At 49.2% G+C, this 12288-nt stretch overlaps 4 protein-coding genes across 4 annotated transcripts in view; 2 read left to right on the top strand and 2 right to left on the bottom strand.

The window, feature by feature from the left end:
- BDV38DRAFT_43003 (uncharacterized protein) overlaps positions 1–448 on the bottom strand; it is a 2306-nt gene extending 1858 nt beyond the window's left edge. Inside the window, exon 1 of the mRNA XM_032063332.1 lies at positions 15–448. Coding sequence (XP_031906879.1) covers positions 15–133 — 119 coding nt within the window. The 5' untranslated portion in view covers positions 134–448. The remainder of the gene's footprint in view (positions 1–14) is intronic.
- A 2957-nt stretch (positions 449–3405) lies between these two features.
- BDV38DRAFT_43090 (uncharacterized protein) lies at positions 3406–6166 on the top strand. The gene has a single exon (XM_032063336.1). It carries the CDS (start codon positions 3950–3952, stop codon positions 6083–6085), a length of 2136 nt encoding a protein of 711 aa, XP_031906878.1. The 5' UTR covers positions 3406–3949; the 3' UTR covers positions 6086–6166.
- A 628-nt stretch (positions 6167–6794) lies between these two features.
- On the top strand, positions 6795–9590 carry BDV38DRAFT_43041 (uncharacterized protein). Its single transcript, XM_032063334.1, has one exon. It carries the CDS (start codon positions 7138–7140, stop codon positions 9334–9336), a length of 2199 nt encoding a protein of 732 aa, XP_031906877.1. The 5' UTR covers positions 6795–7137; the 3' UTR covers positions 9337–9590.
- BDV38DRAFT_43116 (uncharacterized protein) lies at positions 9464–10316 on the bottom strand. Its single transcript, XM_032063337.1, has 3 exons — positions 9971–10316; positions 9797–9922; positions 9464–9742 (listed from the first exon to the last, which is right to left on the bottom strand). The coding sequence occupies exons 1-3, from the start codon at positions 10146–10148 to the stop codon at positions 9591–9593; spliced, it is 456 nt and encodes a 151-aa protein (XP_031906876.1). The 5' UTR covers positions 10149–10316; the 3' UTR covers positions 9464–9590.
- Between the last annotated feature and the right edge of the window lie 1972 nt (positions 10317–12288).

Below are 12288 nucleotides of genomic sequence, written 5' to 3'. Positions count from 1 at the left end.
GTCTCTTCGGTGGCCGTCTCTTCGGTGGCAGTCTCTTCGTTGGCAGTCTCTTCGGTGGCCGTCTCTTCGTTAGTGGTCTCCTCGTGGTCGGTTGCTTGACACAAATGCCTCTTAAGTACCAGTAATCCACCATTAATATCGCCGCGTGTAATTGGATTCAGCAAAAGGCTGAAATTTTCTGCAACCACCTTGTCATATAGACGTATAAAGCGAATCAAGATCTCAATCGCAGTGGAAACATCATTAATGTTATTTATCATGTTGATAATTACAATGTCAGGACCAGGAAAGATTTGAACGGTCGGATGAAGGCAGGAACTGTCAAGGGTGGGAGTAATGCCTCTCACGAGCGGTCAGTGATCATGAAATACAACTTGTGAAGGCGAAGGAAGATATGAGGAGGATCAAGAATGCCCCGCTTTTAGAGATAGGCTTCTGGTTCAAGTATTAGTCATGCTCCACGAAATAGTTATCATTGGCTGACATTCTGAACAACGGTTCAGAATGAAGGTCCGAAAATGGTCTGAGATCTGCCGCCGAAACAGGGTTGTCGCCCATTGGCCGATCGCCGTCACTCCTCATGCTGACCCCGAGATGCAAACGTCGAAGTATACTTCTTTTTCCAGCGGGCGCGAGACACAACTTCCCTTACCAGAGTCCGGGTCAATGGGCTACTTCTCCGTTGTCTGATCCTCAACCCCATTCACGTAATAGGGTTTCTGTGCCAGGAGGAACCCGTAAGACAACCGGCGATTAAGTGATCTATGATATTTGCTACTCACAGGCCTGACTTCTTCCTCGAAAGGGGCATCGAGGGTCGGACGCACTGGATCGTCTTGACAGTCTCTCTTGTGTTCACGACGGCGCGACCCGTGATTGGTGGAGGCACGTTCCTAGTTGTCCACGGTGTTAGTTACAGCTACTCTGGTTGAATTGTAGGCGTACCGTATCTGTCCACCCGGATTCGCGGCAGTCTGCGCTCTGGAAGCCTGAAGAAGAGAAATCTGCTGCCTGGGAGAACCGTGAAAACGGCGTAGTGCAGGTTTGGCGCCGAGAGACGCGCTGCAACATTAAGTTAGTTTCAGCCTCTTCAGCACCGATTAATTGTTACCAATGAATACGCGCTCTGCTCATGTGGAAGATGGCCGGTGTTGAGCGAAATCAAGATATATAAACGACAACTGCGGTTGAGTTCAACGAGAACATCTCCATCATTCCATTTGCCTCATATCCATATACAACAGTCCATTCTCACTCTCACCATTACTATCATCCAAAATCCAACAGCAATCACCAACTCCCAGTATGTCGCGATCCTTCTCAACCAACATGCGGGCAATGCTCGATATTTTTTGGAAGAATACCCAGGCAAAACCAGAGTACGATGCGATGATTACCCGCTCAATTGAGAGACAACCAAAATTGAATAAATGGGCTAAGAGAGTTGAAGTTGCGTGAGTAACGCAGATTGCTGCAAAACAAGTATCTTGCTTATCATTTTGCCTAGTATAGGCGCATGTTAGTCTAAACAAGAATAAAATTAACCGCATCTGTTATTTATAAGAATATATAGTCTTCGTTTTTGGTAATCATGTTTTTCCTCATCAACCCTTCGAACATGGACACCCACGATTTCGCGCTCTGTCGTAATCTTTCCCCCAAGGTAACCTCTGTTCGGGTTTCCTATCTTTCCTCCAGCCGCTGCAAGCGGCACTCCGTTCTAACGTTCTATTACAATGGAGGCAACGCTAGTCTAACCCTTGATCACTTCAATTTCCTTAAACGGAGCCACTCTAAGCGGGACGACGACGCCAAACTAGCATGGGTTGAGGACAAAAACCTAGTTGCTCGGGACTCTAAATTATACGCGGTGCATTATACCTGTCCTGATTTGAAAGACATTGCATATGAGGTCTGCGCGCATAACTATCCAGGTATAAGGCATAGTTGTTGTAGCTTCATGTAAGTTCTGGCATGACACCAGTACCATTCTTACTAATTAGTATTGCATAAAGACCCTTCACTACACTCGGCCTATTTATATAGTACTCCTATCTCCCTCAATAAGGCTGCGCACGACATTAAATAAATCACAGGCCTCAAATCAATCTCACTATCATTTACGCCCAATTTAATATGTCTTCCTACGAGAGCTCTCAGTGGAACAACAAATCGTCTACCACAGGCAAGTTTCCGTTTTCAGTTCTTCATAGTGAAACTATCATAACAAATGCCATCTTGCTACAGACAGCCAGCACCCTAGGGGAGCTCGACGGTGGCTCGCCCACCAAAGGTGTCGAGAAGCCGCTATGAAGTTACAGAGAGTATGTCTTAGTGACGCCTCAGAGAGATCCCTAGTCATATTGGATTTAATAGAGGCTCTGGATGAGACTCAGGCTGGTCAACTCAGAACCCAGGTTGAGCCCGTGAATAAGCTGGAGTAATTGTACAGTATACCCGAGACTGTCCTGTGCACCCACTGCGCTATCATATTAGACCGAATTTGGGACGCAATAGAAAAAACTTTGTTGCAAAGTATGTGAGCAACGGATATCTTTTGCGCCCCGATATAGCGTCTTGTAAGTGCTGGAGTGCAATACACTAAACGTCCCTGGCTAATGACTGTCAAAAACCAGCCCACGATCAGCAAGCAGTCGGTGAACAATCTATTGAGTAATTCTCTTGGAGAGTTTGAGTGGGGCAATGGCTGTAAATGGCCAAGTCGATCATTGGATGTGGGTCATGGATTTAGTGTCCTAAGGTGCTATTTTTGCAAAAGGACGAGTGGAATGGTAGTGCTAGCCCCACAAGAGACAAGGAATCACGTACTATTTGTCCTATCCTGTTTCATGGTCATGTAAGCCACTCAAGCGATCTCTCCAAAAAATAAGTTACCGACCGATCATCCATCAACACGAATTGGTCTGCAATGCCTATGCACAGATTGCCCTCAAGTCTACAATTCCACGCCCCCCATAGGTCAACAATCCCTCTTCAAACCAGTGTACGAAGGCCATCAATATACTCTTGAAGTCTCCCGGTCCTACTCGCCGATTGTACTGGTCTTGGAGAATCTTCAAATCCAGTTCGTCGTCCGAAGTTCGCCCGAAGAATCGCAAGAGGCCTACCCTCGACCTAAAATGCCAAGTAAGGAGCGACAACAGGAACAGAACATCGTCTGTAAGACAATCCGAGATGTCTCGGGCATCTTCGTCTAACTGTTCATTGATGTCGTTCCCCTCTACATCCAGGAGATCCCTGACATCTGGACGAAGATACCGTATATTTAGAGCTTTCAAGGCTGACTGTGCTGGAGGGAGAAGGAAGTCCCGATGTGGAAAGACCTCTCTATGTAGAACAACCTTCGGTTAATGTTAGCAAGCATCGTGCAATGTTGTCCGGCCAGTAACCAACCATAGCTAGGGTAGATAAACGGGAATAATGCCAGAACCAAAACGTTCGAGTAGGGTCTCAGTCCACCGAAAGAATGTCTATTATCAGGCTGTAGCTCAAGCACATCCAGGGCTTGATATAGATATAAACTGGTGTTCCGATCAAAAGTACTAGTCTTCTCGTCCTACCTCCACTTGAGGCAAGCCAGAACTCTAATCCGCCACTGTCAGAGCACAATTTGCTTTATTGGAAATTTAATTGTCACCGTAGTATTTGAGATTATTCTCATTCGTTGGAGGCATGAACTCCTTCCCTTTTTGTTCTTTCATTCTTTTTTCTCCCCACCAATGACGCCACACCAGAAAAAGACCGCGCAGTCGATGTACTGTCATATTCCTAGATCAGGAATTACTTCGCCGGCTGTCTCCAACACATGCCCCGGGCGTGCCTCGTATCACCAAAATCAGGGCGGTTGTTTGACCCAGGGTAGATTGTATAAAGAGGGCTAGAGCTTTCCCCCAAGAACGAGTACTAAAACCATCAAATTCAAGTTCAAATGACTTCCGGCGGCAACTCCACGAGTCTGCCCTCTGGCATGCTGCCATCAGTGATCGAGGATCTGATTCCGGGCTTTGGTTTCTTTTCTCATTTGGTTTCTCTCTTTTTCGATATCGATATCTCATCTCACCTAGGTATCTCTGTGGCAGTCCTGGCCTTTTTGTCCTTCGCTCTCCCAGCATGTTGGAACCGAACTATTTTTCTCTTCCTATATTTTGCAACGTCAACTGAGATATGGAGCCATAACAAGTTGTATCCGAGCGCCATGCGCTGGATATCCCTCCAACCAGCTTTGAATCGGACCCGTCAGCTGGTAGCAGGTACAAGGTCAAGTCTGTCCACGCCATGGGATGGTGAGGATGGCAAGGCCGATGATGAGAAAGACGTTCCCACGGATAACCAATTATATAACCAGAACCCAAGGGAATTTTTGTATAAAAGAAAGTGTCGTCACCATCTCGGTACACTCCGGTGTACACCTTCGCAGGATAAAATCCATTTTTTCACGTACAAAGGCTCTTGGGTTGCATTGTATCGTCAACCGTATAAGGAAACAGGGAGCCCCTGGTTTGCGAATATGGAGAGGCTCTATTTTTATGCAGTGCCGTGGAAAAGACACGTTCTCGATGATCTCATAAATGAGATTCATAAGACCCCTGTTAACGGAGATCCCAAACAAGTCGCTGTGTACGAGGGGTTCAAGGTGGGGTCCAGTTTCCAATGGATGCAAGTGGCATCTAAACAGCCCCGATTCTTATCGACTGTGGCCTTGGATCAAGGCAAGAAGAGGGCTGTTGTTGAAGATCTCAAGGAATTTCTAAATCCCAGGACCTATGACTGGTACAGGCCCCGCGGGCTACCGTATCGACGAGGCTATCTCATTCACGGTCCACCGGGTACCGGCAAGTCAAGCCTGTCACTAGCACTTGCCAGCTCTTCGTATTTGGATATATACGCGCTCAGCCTAAGTGCAGTTGGCCTTGATGAGACCATATTGGCTACTTTGTTCCGAGACCTACCAACCCATTGCATTGTTCTCCTGGAAGACATCGACGAAGCCGGCATCAAGAAGCGCAGCAGCGATAGTCCCCCGAGCGGAAAGCCAGATCACAATGGAGTCGGCCGTAACCTGTGGTCAGCTGGGAGTGTCACCCTTTCCGCCGTCTTGAACGCTATTGACGGTGTAGCTGCGCAAGAGAATCGCCTTTTGATCATGACCACCAACCACCCCGAGCGGCTGGATCCTGCTCTCCTGCGCCCAGGGCGTGTGGACATGAAAATCAACATGGGTCCCGTCCAACGGCAAGAAGCTCGGCAGATTTTTCTCATGGTTTATTTGCAACCTACCAAGACTGATTTTATGGAGATCACACCATTATCCATACCAGCCAACCCTGATTGGAGGCTGGAAGATATTGATAACTTATCCACTGCGTTCGCCAGCGAAATCCCTTCGGGCCGGTTCACAGCTGCGGAGTTACAGAGATATCTTTTGCAGTACAAGCATGATCCTTCTGCCGCAGTGCGCAACGTGAAGCGGTTATTATTCGGTCTTGAGTGCGACACGGACCTATCGGCGTTTCGCGTCACAGAATCGTCTCATCAACTTAGATTCCACGACACCGCCTGCTGTATCAGAGTTAGTGCCCATATATTCTTGTGGGACTTGCCAGAACCTTGCATCCTTCTTATTCAACGCGCTCTTTGCGATAGCAAACCTGGATTTTGGGAGGTACCCGCTGGGAGTTGCGAAGAACAGGACAAAACACCGCGAGATGCCCTAGAGCGAGAGGTTCGGGAAGAGACCGGCCTGCAACTGTCCCGAGTCATTGACGCCCTCCCGATTCAGACCTGGACGCGATCTAAGGAAGGCGAACAGCACGAATGGGTTGGCCTTCCATACATCATTGGGGTCTCCGAGCTCGAACCTTCCATATCCCACGAAAATAGGCAAGGTGGGTCAGGGCGGCCACTAAAATGGAAGGACGTAATACAACTGAATCCTAAGGAGCACCAAGATTTTGCATGGGCAACAGAGGATGAGGTGCGACGCGACAAGTATAAAATGTTTGGAAACCACAAGGAGACTATCCTTGAGGCTTTTGCAACAGTGACACAGAACTGCTCAGTCTAAGTCCAGTGTTGGCGGATGGGGTGCAGGGTATGGTATGGTGCTGGAAGATGAGGCTGGGTAGTTTGAATGATGGAAGCCACGGGAAAAAGGTGTAAACTCAACAAGCTTAGGATCAATTGCAGCTTTCGGGAGAGGCTTCATGAATGTATTAGAAGAGGGGCTCAGCCGAGAAAGAAGCAACGAAAGCCAATACAAGCTGTCTGGGTCAATGAACTTCCGTATTTAGTCTCTCCACATGACATTATCACGTGGATAACTCTCCATTCCGTGGCAGGGTCTATCTTTTGACCCTTCCAAACAAACCTTTCGGTTTCCTTCCATCCTGGTGGCCAGGTTGTACTTAAGCCTACTCCCACGACAATCATCAAACTGGTCCACAAACACCGACTGAACTATTCAGAGTATCCAACTACCAGTGGTAATGACTGGTATCAAACCGAACTGCAACTCGCGGTGTTATATGTATAATTCTATTGGGCATTAGTTAATTTTGTTATTTAATTCGTTGGGACGTTCTGGTTATCTTGTGGGAACGCCAGGAGCAAAATGTGCCGGACTCGATCTGGAAACATGTTAAAACTTTGATCTGGGGGTTCTTCTTCCCTCTCTCAAATGTACCTATCGATTGATAATGTTTTTATCGGTTGGGGACCTATTGAAGGTTAGCGTGGGTCATGGATCAATCCTTGGCACGGCCAATGTACAACTAATAATAATACGTGTCTCCACATAAGTTGGTCCACATGATGATTATATCACGTGATAGGTGAGGCTTATCAGCCCTTTCTCCCGGAACAGTTTATCACCTTTCCTTCGTTCCCATCTAAACAAATGCCCCGGAAGATTCCGCCTCTACAAATTAGTTGATGCTGTAGGAAAATATTGAGCCAGAATATGTTGTTTTATGTCTCTTAACTTCCCTCATATTGACCCCTTGCCGACTCCAAGCCAGACTTCTCCAGTCGATCCTGTTTGTTGACATCCCGTTTGTTCTAGGTTCTTGTCGCAATAACCCGCGTCGATTCTGTTTATGTCCACGACTTATCGAATAGATGGATAGTTCCAGCTCTCCAGATTATAAGGCGCTTTATCTGAGGGCGGAGGAAGACAAAAGAAAGGCAGAGGAAGAACGAAGACGAGCGGAAGAGAACCAAAAGAAGGCGGAGGAAGAGCGGGACCAAGGACGAGAACAAACACGGCCAACGACCTTTCTCGAGCTCCTTCGCCTGTGCCACACCTTTTTCTCGCTGCAGCTACGAGCTGAAACCCCGTCTCGCTCTACGACTGGGAAAATACCCCCGCCGACCGGGAAACATTGTCCGTTGCGGCTTCGGCATTGGGAAGAGTGTGCTGCCAGACAACAGGAGATTTACCGCTCTGTTTGCGCCTATCTGGAGCCTTCAGGGGGGACCGCTTCGCAACTATTTTCACCGCTCCTTGAACTGGAAGGCTTGGGGAAACGTCTCTGTAGATGGCCAATCAGCAGCGAGCAGGATCTGGAGAGCTATGAACGATTTGGTGTGGAGGATCACGTTCATGAAATTATCGCTGAACTCTGCAAGAACCCTGCTGCCCGAGACCAATTTCGCTTGGGCGATGGGGTCAAGTTTGACAATCATGCAAACGCCCTCGATCAAACTGAGACTGACCCCTCCTTACCGACTGAACCTTCGGCGTACCGGCGTTCTAGACCAGATCAATTTTGCATCCGCCGCGTTGACGGTGAGAGAAATACGCTTCTTACCACAGTCGAGTATAAGCCGCCTCATAAGCTGTCCGTCGAGAACCTGCGCGCCGGCTTGCGAGAGATGAACTTTTGGGAAGAGGTGGTCCGGCCCAATTCCATACCCACGGAGGAATCCGCGAAATTGTCGTATAATGCAGCCTGGCTGACCGGATCGGCTATAACTCAAGAGTTCCATGTCATGATCCAGGAAGGTCTCGAGTACTCATATTTGACGAACGGATTGGCATTGGTTCTGTTACGTGTCCCTTACGATGAGCCGGGCACGTTGTACTACCACCTGTGTGAGCCAAACATGGAAATCGATCTGAATGATGATCAGAGCTTTGATCAGCCGTTGACTGCCATTGCGCGGGTATTGTGCCTGTGTTTGCTGAGCTTTGGCGCGCCGATCCGCAACCAGACCTGGCGAAATGAGGCACAGAAGCAGCTGCCGGTCTGGAAGACGAGTTTCGATCATACCCGCTCCCAAATCCCGGAAAGAGAATTACGACAAAACCCACCGAGCTCCGAATATAGTCCCTCGGTGAGTTCCGGACGGACGGTCTCCGAATACCTCCCGTCATCCTCTCCGGTGGAATCTCCTACGCAACGACGTCGAATACCGACCCGGTCTCGAACCCAGTGTGCGCCGAATACCATGGAGCGTGAGGATTCTCCAGACTCGGATACGGACTCCGCTCCCGGCGGGCGGAAGCGTGGCTTCAGCCAGGTTACGTCATCTCCATCATCTCCATCGGTGCAGCGATCAGCCCGTCAGACGGGCGCCCGTCCGAACGAACGCGGTCGGTACCAACACAACGCTCAATTTTGTACCCAGCGATGTCTGCTGGGCCTGCAGCGAGGGGGCACGCTGGATGACTGCTGCCCGAATGTCGAGCTCCATCGACAGGGCGGTACCAGCAACCAACACTTGATTGACGCCAGCGGTCTGGTTCGGCGGATTAAGCAGCAACTGGACCAAAATCTCGACGTCGACTGCACCCCCATGGGAGGCTGTGGAGCATCGGGAGCGCCCTTCAAAATCACGTGCACCGCGTATGGGTATACGGTCGTCGGGAAAGGAACGACGTCTTACCTGTGGAATGAGGTCAAGCGAGAGGCGGATATTTATCGTATCCTGTGGCGAGCCCAAGGGCGAGCCGTTCCGGTCTTTCTCGGCACAATCGACCTGGCCATGATCTACTTCCTGCACGGGGCTGGCCAGATCCGCCATATGCTCCTGATGGGTTGGGGCGGTGAACCCATCCACAATTTGGAAGATGTTGAGGCGATCAGACATGAAATTTCGCGATCACAGAAGAAGATTCGCTCACTTGGGGTCTTACACCAGGACCTTCGGTTGGATAATATGCTGTGGAACGCCGAGCTAGAGCGAGTGTTGATCATTGACTTTCATCGTTCCCAATTGGATAGCCGGCCGATGAAAAAGCGAATGAGGTTACGAGAGCAGCACTCGTGTGGGGCCGAGGTACACGGGCGCAAGCGGCTTCGTATTGGCCAATAACTGCATGTGTCGAGGAACCTGCCATTCCCAAAGCTTGGATTCAAATTTATAAGACAATCAAGTTGAATAAATCGAGTTGGCCATACAGAAATGTCAAGAGACACAATGTGACCTGACCTACTGCTCCCTAACTCTCTTTGGATGCTTTGACATTAGGGGCACTTCCGAAACTGCCCGTCGTTTACGTACTCTGGGACTATTTTGGGAGCTGGCATGATGGACATAGTGAGTGAGCAGCTGTGGAGCACGCCGTTTCAATTTGGAGTAGGAATGCCGCTCCACTTTGAGACAAAGAAACTCCAAGTCACCCTCTTGAGTTGACCGGTGTGTAAGGACGCTCGTCGCAGAATCGACTTGGCTGCCTGGTGGCTGCAGGGCATTGAGCCAGAGCAATCGAATAAGGTGCCTGGTGTACTCGTTCAGCCAGCGGAACAATACTAATAGTGAACATATAACACACCTGTCTCTGGAGCCCAGTTACTGTTTTGTTTAGCTGATGGGAATGCCATGCTATCGTTACAATTAGAGCGACCATGGATATGCTCCCCGTCAGACGCCACTTTTCCTCCACTCTCTGTTGCACGCCCTAGACCTTGTCAGCTTTTCGTCCATCATAGAGCATGGCCCAAAATACCTAAGCGTGTGTTCTGTACGGCGCTCTCCGGGTCCTCCACAAACGAGGAAACTGTTGGGGTGCATTCACAGTGGGTTGATCGCTGCACCGCCATCTCGCCATAGGATGGAGACCCTCCCGTCAAAGAAGTTGGTGCAGCTGACTCGGAATGTCCTAAAGTCAAATTATCTGGCTTCATAGCAGACAGAGCTCAGTGAGCGATGGCTAGGTTTCTGGGATGGTATCACCATCCGCGTCATCCGGTCGACTGGCCCTGTCATCCTCGCAATCAATGAGGATGGGCCGACTTGCGGAACCCAGCATAGAATAGTCTTGCGGCCTTTTAATGGAGGTTCGACATTTGTGTCCGAAACCTTTTCGCCATTCACGGGTCGAGATTGTCATTATCGAGGTACAAGGTGATGTGGGAAGCAGCCCTCAGATGTGGAAAGTGGAAGTTGCATGCTAGTTTATCTCGGACTCGGGGACTGGACTCTTTTTATACCCTTCTGGCCCCCTTCCAATCCAGCATGACATGGCATGGTTGCAGTCACAGTTACTCGTACTACGCATCAGCAGGGACATCCAACAAGCAGCAATTGGCCAGATATTGCTTCTTTGCGTCATGGGGCAGTTCAGCAGGACGCGGTACAGTAGCATGGTAACTGGCTACAGGGCTGGTGGCAACCGACTTGATGTTTTGCAAGATGGGCCGGCACTCGAGACCTGCCGGGCGGTCGATAAAGAAAGAGGGTGTTTCAACTTGACAACAGGCCTAAGCCAGGAACAGGAAGGCAACATATGGAATAAAGCATGACATGGTTAGATAAAAACACAATTAATACACTATACGGTACACGAAGAATCTAACACGTTGGCAGTCGGTACAAAGAGAGAAAAACTATCATAGGAACCAACAGCGGAACAAAGGGAGGAATAAACGATCACACAATGATAATGTCACCTTTGTGGAGGAATGCAACACAACACAATAATGCGAAAATAATATGGAAATTGGAAAGCCTTTTGAGGTTCAGATAGACCACTAAGCGTCGAGCTAGCATAAAATTTATGAGGAGAGAAAAGACTGGTTTCCAGATAGACCGGCGGGAACGATGGGCTTTATATATTTCCATCACCTTCTCCCATGTAGCCGTTCCTTACACTGCCCGGTCTTTGACACGCTGCTGAACGATATTTGTAAACTGGAGCCACGCGAAATAATATAGAAATCACTGTTTGAGTGGCATGGATATCTACCTTTGCGGCAATACAACTCGGAAGGAGTATCTTAGGGCTGCGGCTTCTTTGATCAAAGAAAAGATAGTAAACCCAATACGGCAATGCCATTGGACACGCTAACTTAAAATGGCAACTATGAGGGCCTGAGTGGATACGAAACCCGCAGTGAAGAAGCCTCCGGGCGATCCTCAGTGCTCCTCAGCGCTTCTCAGCGCTGTCACTATTCCCCACCTGTTATGATCCACGGAGTGAGGCCCCACTTCAGGGCAGCAAACACGCTAACGTGAGACGGAGACCACGAAGGGGTCAGTATATCCCCACTCCAATCACGATTCGTTGAGGTCTGCTTCGGACTGAACCCAGATCCCATCTCCCTTCAAGACAGCGACCCTGTCCTTTTCATTTCTTTTGGCTCCAATGATTATCTTACTTACGGCTGTGGCGACACTCGCTGAAGCAATTACTCGTCGCGCAGAGTGGGTATGACAAAGACCCTCGTCAAGGCTTCCACCAAATCAATGTAGATTAGGAGAGTGGCCCTGAATCAGGACGACTTAGTAAGCCGGGTCCAGGCGTAGTTATAACGTATTCGGAAAGCGGGCGTTCCACGTAATCGAGCGTTCCACCCCTCCCGAATTCCACGCGTCCTAAATAATCCGACGATTAGAACATTGATTAATTTTATGCCCTATAATATTACAGCCAGAGCACCTTGGTAGAGGGCGTACGCACTGGCTTTCTACCGGAGCGTTTATATCTGTGTGTGTGTGTGTGTGTGTATTCATACGCTGACCCCTCGCCTACGGCGATATGCAGGTATCCGCTATGTATCTATCTCTAAAAGTACATTTTGTTCAGTGTAAACTATTTCTTTCCTGACGAACTTGGAGCCTCGCCTGGGCCTCTGATTGTTTCTCTTCCTCGCCACCTTGCCATAAGAGGGAGGGTTGGGTAACTATTGTGGGAACGAATTCCATTGTTGTGGTAAATGTGGTGCCGGCGACGGGAATCGAACCCGTAACCCTCAAAAAGCAAGGGAGACCAATCGTGCTCTTCAAAGGCTGCCTCGGAGCGCTTACCACTACGCTACCGCTACC

The sequence above is a fragment of the Aspergillus pseudotamarii genome (assembly GCF_009193445.1).
Source record: "Aspergillus pseudotamarii strain CBS 117625 unplaced genomic scaffold BDV38scaffold_144, whole genome shotgun sequence".
NCBI classification, from domain to species: domain Eukaryota; kingdom Fungi; phylum Ascomycota; class Eurotiomycetes; order Eurotiales; family Aspergillaceae; genus Aspergillus; species Aspergillus pseudotamarii.
This window is presented reverse-complemented; position numbering and strand designations above follow the sequence as displayed.

Excerpts from the sequence above, each read along its gene's own strand:
- BDV38DRAFT_43041 (XM_032063334.1), top strand. The coding sequence starts at position 7,138 with ATGGATAGTTCCAGCTCTCCAGATTATAAGGCGCTTTATCTGAGGGCG.
- BDV38DRAFT_43090 (XM_032063336.1), top strand. The coding sequence starts at position 3,950 with ATGACTTCCGGCGGCAACTCCACGAGTCTGCCCTCTGGCATGCTGCCA.
- BDV38DRAFT_43116 (XM_032063337.1), bottom strand. The coding sequence starts at position 10,148 with ATGAAGCCAGATAATTTGACTTTAGGACATTCCGAGTCAGCTGCACCA. Across the intron at positions 9,923-9,970 it reads CGTACAGAACACACGCTTAG|GGCGTGCAACAGAGAGTGGA; the intron begins GTATTTTGGGCC and ends GACAAGGTCTAG. Across the intron at positions 9,743-9,796 it reads TAACTGGGCTCCAGAGACAG|GCACCTTATTCGATTGCTCT; the intron begins GTGTGTTATATG and ends CGAGTACACCAG.